We start from the raw sequence: 16,049 nt of genomic DNA, 5'->3' as shown, positions 1-16,049 counted from the left end.
TATATATATATATATATATATATATATATATATATATGTGTGTGTGTGTGTATAAAAATACCCTGTGCATTACCCCTATATAATTATCCTGCTAAATAAGAGACTTAAGCTTTCATATGTATGTATGGGGATGCACTGTATATACTGTATATACCCCATGCACATTTTCTTCCTTTTAGCAACTTCTGTTTTGACTATTAAGCTAATGTAACGACTACATTTCTCCACTGTGAGATCTTTTTTTTATCATTATCACAGTTTTTTATCAAAGAAACAAAAAAGAAAAAAAAGAGAGAGAAGAAAAGAAACGTATCGTGAAGCTTTTTTATAACATTTGGAGATACCAGATTTGTTTTCCCTGCAGTGGGAGCGCGCACGTCAGAGGCCACGCGTATGACGTAGCGCAGACACGCGCAATGATAGCCGGAAGCATCGATGGGAGGAAAATAAAAATCGATTAAAGCCAGTGTATATCGCCAGTGTCAGAAATCTAGTTTCTGTCCTTCCTGTTACCACAAGCTCGAGTTTCTCCGTGTTTTTATTTTGCTGAAGGGAACGTCGGACAGCCAGACGCGCCGCTCCGTTTGGTCCAAGTTGCTCAGTGGGGGTTTCTAGCTGACGTGTGGAGAAGTTGAGACTGCTGGGGCGCAGATAAACAAACATAAACAAGCAGGGGATCAGCTGAGCGCCTGTTCCAACCGAACCAGGAGCTCGGAGAGATGGCAGGAGCGGCCGAATCCCGGGTTTGAGCCGCAGCAGACGGTGACTTTCACTCAGACTTGCTTTTACATGTCAACTGTCAACACAAAGAATTTAAGGAAACACGAGGAGAAAACCCACAGCTCTTCTTACTGTTGGTCACCCACAGCGATATTGTTATGTTCAGCCAATAAGTTCACCTTTCAGGTTCCAGCTGGAAACAAACCAATACATATAGTTCGAGGAGGCAGAGGTAAACTACTTTTATTTTTATTTTAACTTTGCTGTTCTAGCTTTAAGGGCCTTAAAAAGAAACCTAGCTAGGCAGGCTATGTAGCATGTCTGTATTTTTATTTATACAGCTATGTTTTTATATGGTAGTTTTCACAAGATGATAACAAAGACGTTTTCTGTTGATTTAAACATTTAATAGAAACAGCTCATCTCATGATGTTTCTGTGCCCTCTCTAGGTTCACTGATCTGTGGCCCCTGGTCCCATAAGTAGAATGAACATGGCCCACCAGGCAACTCCTAGTTCCCAGAAAGCCCTAATGATGGAGCTGAAGTCCCTGCAGGAGCAGCCGGTGGAAGGCTTCCGCATCACCCTGGTAGAGGAGTCTGACCTCTACAACTGGGAGGTGGCCATCTTTGGGCCACCCAATACTTTGTATGAAGGGGGTTACTTCAAGGTGGGAGAAACCTGCACAAATAATCTAACTACACCATTTATTACAGGAGCTGTTGGGATGCAAAATTCTATATTAATGCATTTGTCTGCATATGCAGGCTGTGCATACCAGTCAGATAAAAATGTATGATGCCGGTGTTCTGTCAGATAAGCATACCTGGTCAGAGCCAGCATACCCATAGTCAACACCCGTTTATCCGTTTCATTTGTCCCCATTTATCGCTTTAGTTTTGTATGTAAAATAGACTTTAAACTACCTTAATGGGCGTGTATCCCTTCAGAAATGTAAAAAAAAAATAATTTCTTACTTTTTGGTATTTTCTTTTTAAGCATATGGCCATCTCACCTTATTTATTATTTTTTTTGTACAAGATTAAAGGGATACATGCCCGTCAAGGTAGTTTAAGGTCTATTTTTCGTACAAAATGAAAGGGATAAACGCATATCTGACATCTTGCGCATGCACATTGACTATGGGTATGCTTGTCTCACGGAGTATGCTAATCTGTACGAACACCGGCACCTGAAGTAGAGTTTATCCTCTCACAGCACTCTGTGGTGTGAAGGGAACATCATAATTTCTAAAAACTTTAATCGTAGTGATGAATTTGTTTTTATAGCAACCAATATTGCCAGCATTTTGTTTTTTAAACTGTCCAACCAATATATGTGTTCGAAGTATTGCATGATCACTTAAAAAAATGTTTAAAATTATGAAAACAGAAGGATGGATACTCTACCTTTCTAAAATGTTAAGTTAGTTTTGGGGAAACAAAGTCGGATTTTATTGCTAAATGCTGCAGTGACGAGGTTAGTCATCGCAAACAGCACATTTTCTCGCTTTTCTGTTTCTCCTCTGTCATCTTGATATCCTCAAACTCTGTTTTTGAGTTTTATATGTATAAAAAAAAAAACAAAAAAACAATTTTTCTCCATGCAGAGAGAGAATTTAAAGCTTTAAAAAAAAACATGAACCCGACTATAAATAGCCTTTAACTGATTCTATGTTAATTTTGTTATGATTCTGATTCTATTGCTTGAAAGCAAACAGTCAGACCATGTTATTTATCAAAAATGTATAATTGACCATCTTTCACCTCTACTTCTTCTGACCTCTTCTGTAAGTCTGGTTCTTTTACAGTCATTAACTCTCCACCCTCACCCACCCCCCCATTACTGCATGGTGGTTGTAATACAGAAAGCTATATTTAGCATGGTGACCGCTATAAATGGCACCTCGTCGGCACAGAGAAAGTAGGAGGGAAGGGCAAAATATTACACTCATCATCTGTTATCAGATGAATGCAGTAAGAGAGACCCTGTGTGAGACAGTGGTCACAGGTTTAGTTGCCGTTTAGCATTGATGTACAGAATAAGCTGAATAGGTTTCCTTTTACATGATCTAGTTTTTTTAAATTATAAATTTTTTCTTATAATTGCCCTATTGGAAATTTTCCCATATCATCCTTTGTAAAGGATTTAATCTTTTGCAGATAATGAAGTAATAATTTAAGAAAAAACATGAATTTTACACCAGTTGTTTGTCTGTATTAATGACCTTCTTCCTCAGAATATAATTTTGTCTTCACCCTTGAAAAGGTGGCTAATTATTTGGACCATCTGCTCTGGTGCCGAGCCTGAAGCTGCTCGTTTTATTCTTTGGTTGTGCTTTCAGCCAGCTGATCTGTAGTTCGCAGCAGCAAGCATAAGTGCTACTATATGCGCCATACAGTCAGAAAAAACGACAGTCTCTTAGACACTTTGTCTGGCATCTCAATTATAGGATCTTGGAATATTTCAGGGGTTTTACTTTAACTTTCATAAAGCACCATTTTGTATCGTTTAGCCACTAGGGGCGCTAGACCATTATTTTTTAGGTTTTAGCAGCCCATAAGGCAACTAACAGCACTAGACTGGCTCAAAATTTAACGTTTCTTTTTCCAACTTGAAAACAGACCACTTTGAAACGGCATACTGAGGCGTCTTGCCGGTAAAGACAAGGGCACATTTACCAATTTATATTAAATCTTACATCAGAGAACCAAAAATTCCTTTGATCAGATGAGCTTCATTTCTGTTTTGTTGCCTAATGACAGCTTTTAGCTAAGTTATCTCTAATGTTTAAGGGGAACTACGCTTGCCAGAAAGCTGCACTCTGAGTCACATGACTCATTTATGGACAGATCCGACCGTTTCATGTCAAATGGGCAAATTTTTGTGTCGAATATATAAATATTATATTAATATATCTCCATTAGAGCTACTATTTGGGTCAAAAGTTACGCAGTTTGGCCTTTGTGTCCGCTGATGCAGCACTGAAGTGTAATTCTGTTATGAGGATAAAGAACAAAATCCAGTGTTTCTAATTTCCTATCTCTGCTGTTCACCCTCTTTTAAATTGAAACACGGCCAGCACGTTTCTACAGAAGGTGTTAACAGGCTGTTGAGCTAATGTGTTGAAGCAGTGCGCCTCCATGGAGACCAAGGTTACCAGACACTGACATCAGCTGCATAGTTCTACATAAAATACAGCATTTTGTTTTTAATTAAAAAAAACTTAATTCAACTGACATACTAGCATACAAATTATTTGTTTATACATAGATCGCTTTGATTGTGTTATGAAAATATGGTGAAGATTATACCAGGCTCTTGCTATGCCTCTCAAATATTGTCTCTAAATGTTTGTCAAAGTACAAAACTCTAATATAAACTTAAAACGTCTTCTTTTTTGAATTGGCAATTATATTTGTCTGTTATAAGGATATGCCACGCTCTGGATGACTCCTGCTCTTCTGTTAACACTTTTTTATTTTTCTACTACAAAATGGATTTAGGGGTGTAGTTCAGTGATGAACTGTAGGCTGATGATAGTGTTATCTGACTGCCTTGCTGCTAATTTCAGACTTTTGCGTGCACACCCAGGCTTAGAGGGCTTAATTAACTTGAAATTGATAACCTGAGAAAATATTGACTGTGAATACCAAAACTGCTAAAAACCGCTTGAAGTCTTTGACATTTTACCACAATATTGCCACAGTAACTGTGATCCAATAACATCAGGTAGTGCGTAAATTGTTGAGTTGACGAACGGGCATTCTTTGTTTTTATTTGTTTACAAATTGACAGTGAAGTAAAGATCATAAGTACTCAATGGCAAGTCCCCTGTCATTTTTCTGTGTAAAGCTGAGATCCTCAAACAGGCTTAAAAGGACATAAACTGCATTAATCCTCTTCTTTTATTCTTTTAGGCTCACATCAAGTTCCCCATTGACTATCCATACTCTCCTCCTACGTTTCGCTTCCTCACTAAGATGTGGCACCCAAACATTTACGAGGTAAGAGCTTCCCTCCTCCTTTGACTTTGGATGTTTTCAGCATATCTTCTTGGATAACTTTACACAGCTATCTCTGGCTGTTAGGAAAATCCTAGAACGTGTGGTCTAAATGAAAGTGCACAAGTTGAAAAAGTGTTTTCTGTTGGAAGAGGGTTTGGTGAGTCCATGTATACGTTAGGTAATAAAGGGTGTAGGGCTGAAACAATTAATTGGATTATTTGTGATTAATCTATTAAAATAATCTCCTAATTCACTATCGATGAATAGTTAATTGGAGTATAGATACTCTAAAACATGCTTTTAGCTGACAGAGCAACCCATTAAGGCAGTGACTATACCAAAATTGTGAGAAAAAACAGAAATATTTTGCATTTAAGATAAAAAAAAAAAAAAAAACTTTTACTCTTGCCAATATACTCTACCAAAAACTCCACAAGTTGAAAAGTTTTAGTTTCACCTGGTTTAATTCGGTATAAAATCTTCTTTAAGGAACCTTTCTCTATCTGATTATTAATCAAACAACAATCAACAGATTAATCGATTATCAAAATAATTAATTGCAGCCCTAAATATTGTTTTTGTTAATAAAACAGGTTTCAAATAAATGGCACCAATCAGAGAGTCGAATCAATTTTCTTTTGTAATTGATAAAAGATGTTCAAATCTTTTACTTGTTTGATGGCTTTTGTGTAAGAATGAAGAAAATAGCCATGAATGATTCCAAAAGAATGGCAAAAACTGCAACAAAAGGTGCCGCTACAAAGTATTGTCCTCTTTCTTTTCACTCCCACTTAGAATCTCAGTGGCACCAAATCTCCCAGCCTGAATTAATATACGCAGATGCTCGTTTACCTATTAACTGAGATCAGGCCCGGTGCATGAGGACCACACCACTGGTGACATGTTGTTATCCTGCTTCGCAAAAAGTGCATCTAAGCAAAGATTGTATAGGATATGAATGTGTTTAATGTGGGTGACGGTTCAAAAGCTGCTTTGTTGTCACAGTTTTACTTCTATTGCTTAATCTTCCAGCTTCATATTCTTCCCGGAGAGGTGCAACATATAATGTCTTTATCATGGAGGTCCATCACAAACCCACGCTGGAACACTAATGTAGTGCTATCCTTTAGTAAAGTGGGGGTTTTGTGATTGGCTTCTTGAGTGTACATTAAGTGGATGACCACATCGTTTGAAAGAAAAGAACAACTCCTTTCTCCTTCACCTAAGCACACATTACTGTTGGTGAAAAAATGGCTGTATTATCCAACAGCCTCATTCACATTTATAAAGGACTTGGGGAAATAAACAGTGGTGCGTTTGAAAATCCAGAAATCCTATGACTCATAAAGAGTTTTTTAGTTGAGTTTCAAATAAAAACATAGAAGAAAAAGAGTGAGTGAGTAATATTTTTCTGTAAAGCATCTGATGGTGTGTGAGGAGGAAAAAGGCAGGTAGGCTTCCTGTCTGAACAGGGCTCCAGCAAGGCCTTTCGTAATGCGCTGCTTTGGGTTGAAATTCCTTTAAAGGCCCTGCGGTGGTAGGGAGAAAAAAAAAGTAAAGTGGGGGATAAAAAGAAAAACCTATCTGTATATAAATAATTCAGTGGGTTATCTCTAAAGACAATGGCTGAACCTAAAGGAAGGTCTTTACTGATGATAACTGCAGCCCAGTACAATTAATACCTGCAAATGTAGAGCAATAAATGTGACTACAGCCTTGTCGCTTTAGGCAACATTTTAGTGTGATGTTCTGGCAAGCTCCGTCACAATCTGTTGGCTGCTTTTGATTCAGTAGGGCTGTGCAACGTGTGACTTTTTCAGTTTTACTCAATCTTTTTAAAATAATTCCTAAATGCTCTTTCACTTTAAAAAAAACTTCAGAGAACTATCAGATGAGTTTAAAGTTAAACTCATTTATGTTCAGCAATATTCAACACTGTTTTATAGCAGTTTTTACTGACTAAAAGGAAGCAGTGATGTTGTATCTGTCATTTTGATAGATATCAGTAATCTTAGGAGAAAACTTTTTTCTCTCTCTTTTTTTTTTTTTTTAAAGATACTATTATTGTTTTGTTTTTTCTCTGTTTTTAGAACGGAGATGTTTGCATCTCTATCCTACACCCTCCTGTCGACGACCCACAGAGCGGGGAGCTGCCGTCTGAAAGGTGGAACCCCACCCAGAACGTCAGGTATTTTCTCAGCAACATGCCTCTATCTCTTTATTTTCTACAACTTATAAAGAGCTTTTAAGGTGGAAAACTTTGTCATTATGTAATATAATGAGAGAGGAAGAGGAAAAGCATCAGGAATAAAAAAAAAAAAACACAATTTCTATTCTGTTTTTTTTTTTATTACCAAATGGCTACAAATAAACAAGCATGAGAGAAAAAGGTCCATTAAAGGAGAAAAGATTGCTGCAAGTTTAGAAAATGCAAATCAGGATAGGAATTGCTTCAGCAGTATTTTCTCCAAAGCTTTGCTCTGTAGGAAATATATAAAGGAGATGCCTCCTTAGGGCATCTCTGTGAATAACGGCTAAATTTAGCCGGTCAGCAGGATTCACATCACTGAGGTAAACTGCTGAGTTAGTGTTTGGAAACTTGAGCGCAGTAGAGGCACAGTTTAATGGAGTTGCATGGTGCACGGAGAAGGAGCATCAGGTTTCTGACCAGGCGGGAATGAAGCTTTGAAAAATGCCAACCTTTTTCGTTTTTTTTTTTTTACAACAATCTGATATTTTACTGTAATTTCCTTGTTGTATATTTGTTCCTTTATCATCAGGACAATCCTGCTCAGCGTGATCTCTCTGCTCAATGAGCCCAACACCTTCTCTCCAGCCAATGTAGACGCCTCGGTCATGTTTCGCAAATGGAGGGACAGCAAAGGCAAAGATAAGGAGTACGCAGAGATAATAAGGTAATGGCTAAATGCTCCAAAATGATTGTTTCATCTGCTCGAGCTGATGTGGAGGTTCCCTAAATTATCATTGCCTTTAGAAACTTCTCACTGGACCTCAAATGATTTGGATTTGGTTTCCTTTCACTCCTCATTCAGGTTCTGGAACAATGCTTTCCAAATCAAATCCACAAATTCTTTTCACCTGCAAACATTACTTTGGAGCTCAGAAGAATACTCTAATCCTTTATTATCCCTTAGTTAGTACCTGTACAACAGTTCTAGAAAACCATCTGTTTCTGGACGTCCTTAATATAAAGAATGCTCTAAGTCAGGCATCCCCAAACTTGGTCCTCAAGGCCCCCTGTCCTGCAGGTTTTAGAGGTTTCTTTGCTCCAGCACAGCTGATTTCAATTGAAAGCTGATTAACAGGCTTTTGGTCTACTGCGATCATTATAACCAGCTGTGCTGAAGTAGAGAAACCTCTAAAACCTGCAGGACAGGGGGCCTTGAGGACCGAGTTTGGGGATGCCTGCTCTAAGTCCTTTTCCTTGATAAATCTGTCTGTGGTAGTTCTTGAAGCGTGGAGCAATAGGAAAAATATCAGATGTAAAGGATTTTAAAACAAATAACCATTACGGTAACATTTTGACATATTTAAAGGTATAGTGGAGGATGTTCTTTTTCTGGGTGGATCATCAAAATAATTGGTCCTCCTAATTCCCATAATTCTGGTGATTTGTTTACGTAAGGCTGTCCCACGTGCTGGTCTCTATTTTTACTTACGGGTAGTGAGTCTGACATTGAGAAACAATTGCAAATCTTTTGGAAAGCTTGTATGAGCGATGCAAACAGCAACTTTTGAACAGAGCGTGCACGAGGAGAAACGGGCTCGTGCATGCGTTTGATGGACGTTTCCTCTCGAGAGCGGGTACAGGTTTGTGCATGTGAATTTTTTTCTTTAAAGTGGAGGCTGGGTCTTTTTAAAAATTTGCAGATATCCTACATTATACTATTAAGTAGCCTTTACTCTGCAGCAGTAAAAACAGCAAGTTTTTTGCATCCACTACGTTTTCCATCCATGTGCTTGGCTGCAGGACTGAGGAAGAAATTCCACTCTGACAAACAGTTTTCTGCATGGGTGCTCCATTTATTAACGTTAGACAGAAGGTATTCACTCAGGGGGATTTACACCTGCAAGGTCAAAGAAAATGGCTAGGGCTAGAACTGCTTACTAGAAGACACTAAAAAAGGCATTTTCTAAGAAGTTTCTTGGAATTGCTGGTCTTATGTTTTTTTGTTTTGTTTTTTTTTCACCCGAACTGTCTTTCCCTCTTTGAAACGGGTGTAAAGAAGGCAGCAAACAGCCTGTCTAGCTAGAACAGGGCTGATCACATGGTCTGTTCACGCTGGGATTCTTCTTATGCAGAAATAAGTAAAGTTTTTTTCTGCCATAATGTAAGATATCTGGCTTAAATTTATTGTTGTTGTCATAGGAAAGTGATTTGGGAAACTTATCAGCTGTTAGCATTACTCATTAAATTAATGGTATATTTTAACTTTGACATATTTTTTCCCCAACAGGAAGCAGGTGTTGTCAACAGCAGCAGAGGCCGAGCGGGACGGCGTCAAGGTGCCGACCACGCTGGCGGAGTACTGCGTTCAGACCAGGGTTCCCTCTCAGGACAGCAGCTCTGACCTTCTCTACGACGACCTGTACGACGATGACATGGAGGAGGAGGACGAAGAGGAAGACGAGAGCGAGATGGAGTCTGTAGGTGAGGCGGGGGGCACCAGCTCTCTAGAGGACGGTGGGACGTCCACCAGGCACTATGACAACCAGGACGACTCTGGCAACGAAGACTCTTGATGATCTGGATTATAAATTTTCCCCTCCAATTTAGTCCCACCATCGTCTTTTCGTTCCTTTTTTTTTCTTCCCCTGAGTGTGTGGATGTGTACACGTGTGTGGGTGTGTGTGTGTTTGTGCAAACAGTGGGGTCAAAAGTCTACTGCCAAAATGTTTAATCATTGATCTAGTTCATCTTTTTCACATGCTGTCAAAAAAATAACAAAACAACAACCTCATTGCAACAGATGCCTGTTGGCACTTTTTCCACATAAAGTCAGAGTTTGGTGTTCTCACCGTTTGCCTTAACAAAAACCCACAGTCTGTTGAACGCTTGGAAAAGTTGGAGTTTGTAAAAAAAAAAAAAAAAAAAAAAGGAAAACAGTTCAAGAGATTCTTTAGAATATTGATAAAAATGCCCCTTTTTTGATAATCAGTAATGCTTTAATTTGTACTTCAGCATGCAGATGTCATACTAACAACTCCTGAATATTTACACCACCAACCTAGATTGTGTAAATTCCCTCCTAATATATCTTTATTCCATGTACAAATATACTTTCCATCGCTGTTGTTTCCCTTGGTTCCCTGAATGTCGCCGCTGGTCGTTGTGCTTCATGCGTTAATATTGAGCAGATTCCATCTCTCCACGTCTGTCCAGTCCAGGTTTGGACACAAACTGGTGCAGTATTTCATCTTGATGTTCCAGACAATGCCACTATTGTTAAAAATAGCTAATTGTTCTTTTAGTTTGAGTGTTTCTGTCAGTAAATAAGGTCTTGATGAAAGTAGTTTGTATTTAATTTGGTCATATTTAGTTTTCTTGGAGCTGTTGTTTTTATTCCGTTTTCTCAGTTGAGACCCTTTCCTCCTCCACTTGTATTTTTTTATTTTCCCCGCTGTGTCTCAGAGGAAACAGTTGGTACTTTGGTTCATCACTTAATCAGTGAACTGGGCAGCTCGCTCCACTTTAGGACACCTCTGGCAAACGCATCGCTGTAGTTTATTTGGATTTAAAGGGATTGACAAACACAAAGCCATCCAGAATTACTCCACTGTAGCTATCAAGTGGATTTATGTATTTTTGTAGGCCATTCCAACACATATGCTTTGATCTAAACCTTTCCCATGTAGAGAACAACACATTATAATTTATTTTCTAAAATAGAAAATACAAAGGAAATTGCAGCAAATAGTATCTAACGTGATCTATATTCAATTTGAAGTTATAAACGCAACTCTTTTTTTATTTTATCTTTTTGAGGTTGAGATGGTTTTTCCCTTTAAGGGCGCTGGGCTCAGCCATCGGGGAGGTTTGTTTGTTTAATCAGTATTTTAAAGGAAACACAGGACAGTAGTTGGTACAAGAATAGACAGTAACCCTGATGAATGCCATCTTAGTCACAGTGAGTTATTCTAAAATAACTCACTGTGATAAAGACAGGCTTGATAGTTTGCGGTTCTTCTTCATGGTGAATTTGGCTTTTTCTTTCGATTGACAAAAGACTAAAATCAAGAAGCCTGGTGCATAAGGTGTCTGTATGCCCAAACATCAAAATAAAAGAAGGGCATTCCCACAGCATGATGCTGCCCCCATCATGTTTAGCTTTGGAGATGTGTTCCCTGGTCTTTAGGATGCTGTTTGTTCTCCACCTTAAAAAACATGGAGTTTTCAAAGAGCACTAGCTAATATATGCTGAGATAAAATTGCAGTTTTTGGACCTTCCCTACTGATCAGGTCGTGTTTGAAGGCAACTGATGCCAGAGAGTTTTCTTTTTTTTTTTACATTTGGTTTCGCTTTCTAATTTAGTTCTGTGTTGGTCTCTAATTTAAAGTGAATAAAATGTCTTGTGTAAAAGCCAAAAATTAAAGGGGGTCTGAATAGTTGTGCAAGCTTTCTGACCTGTTGGGTACAGCCTCGTCTCCTACGCCTCAGTCTGCTTGTCTAACCTCAGGGCCTCAGACGACTGCAGCTGAGAGACCAATCAGTCTGTGATGATCCTCAGAAACAAACAACTCCTCTTCACTTCCTTCTCTTGCTTATTACCACATGCTCTGATTGTCTCCCATCCACAGGCAGACCACAGAGTGTTGCATTCGGTCTGGGACTGCTAGATTAATCCTACTTTTCTTCCTGAAGGAGCTAGATGAGTTAATCTAGAATCCCTCATTGAGATGCGATGGATGAAAGGAAGTTGAATTTTTGGTCTGTGGCTCAAACTCTAACATACATTTAGTGTAGATTAAAAAAGAAAAAAAATCCTATCAAACATGTCTCGATTGCCTGTTGCCTGTTTGTGTGCATGTCTGAGAGTACTTTTACTTTTAGCTTTTTATTTCTTATGTTCTCTATGATGTCAAGTTTTCTATCTCCGCCCATCCATCCCTCCTCTGGAATACGGTCAGACTCCGCTCACTGGAGTGATGAAGGAACGTCAGAGCTCGTCTCTGCTCTGCTGCTCTTTGCCATTCTCCATCGGCTGGGGAATTTGAGGGATTCAGAAAAAACAGACTCCCTGAGTATTAAGCTTCTCAACATGATGAGCAGCACACAGTGACTGATGCAAATCACATTAATGACAGAACTTTTAGTTTAAGAGGCTGTTGCCCTGCAGAGTTCTCCGCCCCGACCCAGGGATGGATTTTACGCCACGGGTCATAACCCCCCCTCCCCGGTCTGAAAAGCATGCGGAGGATTTTCCTGTTTTTGACTAACTTTTGACGATGTTAATGTGAAGCCTCTTGGCACTGGTTTTTGGACTGGATTCTACAGAGGGAGGCTCCTGAAACAGACCTACAACTGATCGGATTTCTAGAACCAACACAAACGGAAATATCCCACCCACTTCATATTATCCCAGTGAATCTTCAGTTTTTACAAAAAAAAAAACCAAACAAAAAAAAACAGTTACTGTGACTTAAAGCTTGAACTCTGGGCCGTATCTTCCCAATGTGTTCCCTTTCTGAAAATGACAAAAGATGTAACGGTACAGCTCACCCACTTCTGGTTGACTGTAAGAACCTGAATGTTCAAAATGTTAACAATCAAAACGTTTTGGCTGAGTTAGAAAAAGATTCAGACCATTCAGCTGTTATGATCTCAGTTCATCTCATTTTAGATGATTTTAGTAAAATTTATTGTATGATGAATTAAAAAAGGTTGAAACCTCTGTTTGGTTAACAGGACTTAAAATATAGGCAATTTATTTTTCCATCAAATATTTAGTCATTAGTTTATAAACCTCCATTTGAATTGGGAGACATTTCTAAAGGTATTTATTTGTTCCGTTTATAATAATGCATAAAAGACATCCAACCTAATTAAGTATCAGTTGGCTTTATGATTCAGCCACATTGTGACTTTAAAAACAACATTGTTTCCCCCCCAACTACAATTTAAAAAAAAGATAAAAATGAAAATTTCTTCACTTCTTCACATTACAGCCTAAAGTATTGAAATATGAAGACTAAGGGTTAGGGTGACCACATCCTTAAAGATAATTTCCAATCCACTGTCCATAAGTAAAGCAAATTAATGATGAATAATTTACTTCTAATGTTCAGACTTAAATCTAATATTCATTGTTACTAAGAAAAGCCATGAATTTAGCTGTAAACAAACAGACACCTGTCCTGGCCCAGCAGCCATAACAGGCTCTAATGAATACTTTTAAGTAAAAAAAAAAAAAAAGAAATACAAACACATTTTGTGCTTTTTATCTGAGCTCAGTCTCTGTTCTGATTGGCTAGCAGAAGGCAGAACCAGGTAACTGTTTCCCTGTTTGTTTGGCGCCTCTACTAAGCTAGCTGACAGTGATAGTTGCATATTTACCACCTATGACCAAAAGGTCGCATCTGATCCTCTACAGTGTCACTGCTGAAAGGCCGAACCGTCCACAGTCTTTTACACTTCTTTTTCTCTACACCTTGGATTTCTTTTGCAAGAACGCAGATCTCTGAGTTTTATTTTTCTTAATAATAAAAAAAGAAAAGAAAATCCCTTTATTGATGCTTTTGTTTGTAAAATGATTTTGAAGTCCCTCACTTAGCGTTATCAAAAAAGAAAACCAAGAAAGTAGGGTTTTGGGACTGAAGTTGAAAAGTATGCAAAAGTAAAGGTTTTGTGTTAAAGTTGTAAAGTCAATAAAAGTTGTTTTTTTGAAACCTGTTTCTGCACATTCATCAACGATTTTATTTCTGTGTCTTTTTGGCTTTTAGAGGATTATCTCTGTGTACCAGGTAAATAACATTGAATAAAGAAAAGGAGGCATTTTCTTATGAAATCTCTGTAAATCGAAATAGTTTTAACTTATTTCAAACTTCTCCATAGAACCGTCATTTCACACACAAAATGTGTCTGTGAAATGAATAGTTTTCATCCAGTTATTACTTAAACTGATTTTACTATTCAGGACCAAGCAATCTTATTCTTGTTTAACTGAGCTTCACCTTCTGGATGATGCAACTATGTACAAAATGCAGACGCAATAAGCAAGGAAAAAAAACAGGAGCATTTCTCCATCAACTCTTTATAAATCTATTTTTTAATTCAAATTACACTTCTTGAAAACAAAGGGAACATCCGTAACACATCCTAGATCTGAATGAATGAAATATTTTCATTGAATACTTTGAGCTCTACAAAGTTGAACGTGCCGACAAAATAAAATAAAATAAATGGGAATCAAATGTATTAACCAATGGAGGCCTGGAATTGGAGTCACAAAATTATAGCGGAAAAACACGCCACAGGCTTTGATTTAATGTCCTCAAAACAGGTAAAAATGGGGCCCAGTACTGTGTGGCCTCCAATGCCGGGGCATTGTCCTGGTGAGGTGGGGGATAGTTTCCTGAGGGATCTCCTCCCAGACCTGGACTGTGGTGCAATGTGATGTTGGTGAATGGATCAAGACATGATGTCCCAGATGTGCTCAGATTCAGATTGAGGAACCCAGCGCAAACCTCACCAGCATATCGTCCCACAAGGGGTCTGAGAATCTCATCTCGGTACCTAATGGCAGTCATGCCACCTCTGGCGAGCACATGGAGGGCTGTGCTGCCCTTCAAAGAAATGTCACCCCACATCATTACTGACCCACTGCCAAACCTGTCGGGTTTACATAGTCACCAGACTGTCACGTCTGTCAAATGTGCTCACTGTGAACCTGCGTTCAACTGTGAAGAGCACAGGGCTCCAATGGTGAATTTTCCAAACCTGGTGTTCTCTGGAAAATGCCAAACGTCCTGCTGTGAGCACAACCCCATCTGTGGACATCAGGCCTTCACACCATGTGCAGACACTTGCACATTGGAGGTCATTTTGCAGGGCTCTGGCAGTGCTCCTCCTGTTCCACCTTGCACAAAAGCAGAGGTAGCAGTCCTGCTGCTGAGTTGCTGCCCTCCAATGGCCTCCGCCATGTCTCCTGGTAGCGCCTCCAGCCTCTGGATGCCGAAAGACACAGCAAACCTTCCTGGCACGGCTCGCATTGATGTAGCACCCTGGATAAGCTGCACGACCTGAGCCACTTGGGTAAGTAAAGTCCGTCTCATGCTACTATGAGTGGGAAAGCACCAACAACATTCAAACGTGAGCAAAACATCAACCAGAAAGCAAAGGTACTCATAGATCCCCACCTGCAGAACCAGTCCTTTATTAGCTTGTGTTATTTGCTAATAATTCCAACCTCTTGTCTGTTCCATTTGCACATCATCATGTGAAAGTTTGATTTGATTTAAGTTATTTCATTTTTTAATTTTTTGAGCAGTGTGTAATATAACAGTAAATCTTGTTAATTAAAATTACATTTTAGACTGGGTTTGCTATTTGAGATAACATGTCTGCTTTTTTTTTTTTTTCTTTACTACTGGTAAGCTTTATCTCTTAAGCACAGGATAGTAAACCTGTATTTACTGATCAATTAGATTTATAAGGATAAATAAAATAGTTTTTGTTCCTTTTCTCAAGTTTAAAGATAAACTCTTGTTAATAAAAAATGACATTTATAATAGATATAGGAAAAAGCCAAAAATTGAATCTAACAAATTTCTATGGAAATTTTAAGTGAAGATTTCTTGTTTAAATTACAATTGTTTAATACATTTTTTAATTACAATAATTACAATTTAATTGCATCTAATTTTTCATCCATTTTTAAAAATCTAAATATACTGTTTATTATTGCTAACGTACCTCATAAGGGTTAGTCCTGATATATATCAGGAATGATGGATAATCTTTCTATTTATATATAGAAAGATTATCCAGATTTCTTCATCATTCCATCAAAGAAAAAAAGATTTCCTTTCATTGCACCTTTTCCATTATTGTATGTAAAAATTTTGGGCTACTTTTTCTCTAACATACAGGAGACTGGTAAATGTCTGGAATATTTATTTTAATTCAATGTTGAAAGGTCTGTATAGTGTCTGATACAGAAAACATACCAATATGTTAATATTTCAACATACCCCAACACATTTATCATGAGGTTGGCAAACAGGAATTAGACAAAATTGCAAATTTTCTCTCTTTTTATATATATATATATATATATATATATATATATATATATATATATA

At 38.2% G+C, this 16,049-nt stretch overlaps 1 protein-coding gene across 2 annotated transcripts; it reads left to right on the top strand.

Moving 5' to 3' along the window:
• Positions 1-402: 402 nt before the first annotated feature.
• Positions 403-10,447, top strand: ube2r2 (ubiquitin conjugating enzyme E2R 2). Of its 2 annotated transcripts, none has more exons than XM_015379878.1 (6): positions 403-743; positions 1,171-1,389; positions 4,640-4,726; positions 6,817-6,914; positions 7,507-7,641; positions 9,205-9,490. In XM_015379878.1, exons 2-6 carry the CDS (start codon positions 1,207-1,209, stop codon positions 9,488-9,490), a joined length of 789 nt encoding a protein of 262 aa, XP_015235364.1. In that variant the 5' UTR covers positions 403-743; positions 1,171-1,206. The 2 variants fall into 2 exon arrangements, with proteins under 2 accessions (XP_015235364.1, XP_015235363.1); XM_015379877.1 differs by having other exon boundaries at positions 404-952; positions 9,205-10,447.
• Positions 10,448-16,049: the final 5,602 nt, after the last annotated feature.

Source organism: Cyprinodon variegatus, unplaced genomic scaffold (assembly GCF_000732505.1).
Source record: "Cyprinodon variegatus isolate N-32 unplaced genomic scaffold, C_variegatus-1.0 Scaffold202, whole genome shotgun sequence".
Lineage (NCBI taxonomy): Eukaryota > Metazoa > Chordata > Actinopteri > Cyprinodontiformes > Cyprinodontidae > Cyprinodon > Cyprinodon variegatus.
The sequence above is the reverse complement of the archived record's forward strand: the minus strand, read 5'-3'. Positions and strand labels throughout refer to the sequence as shown.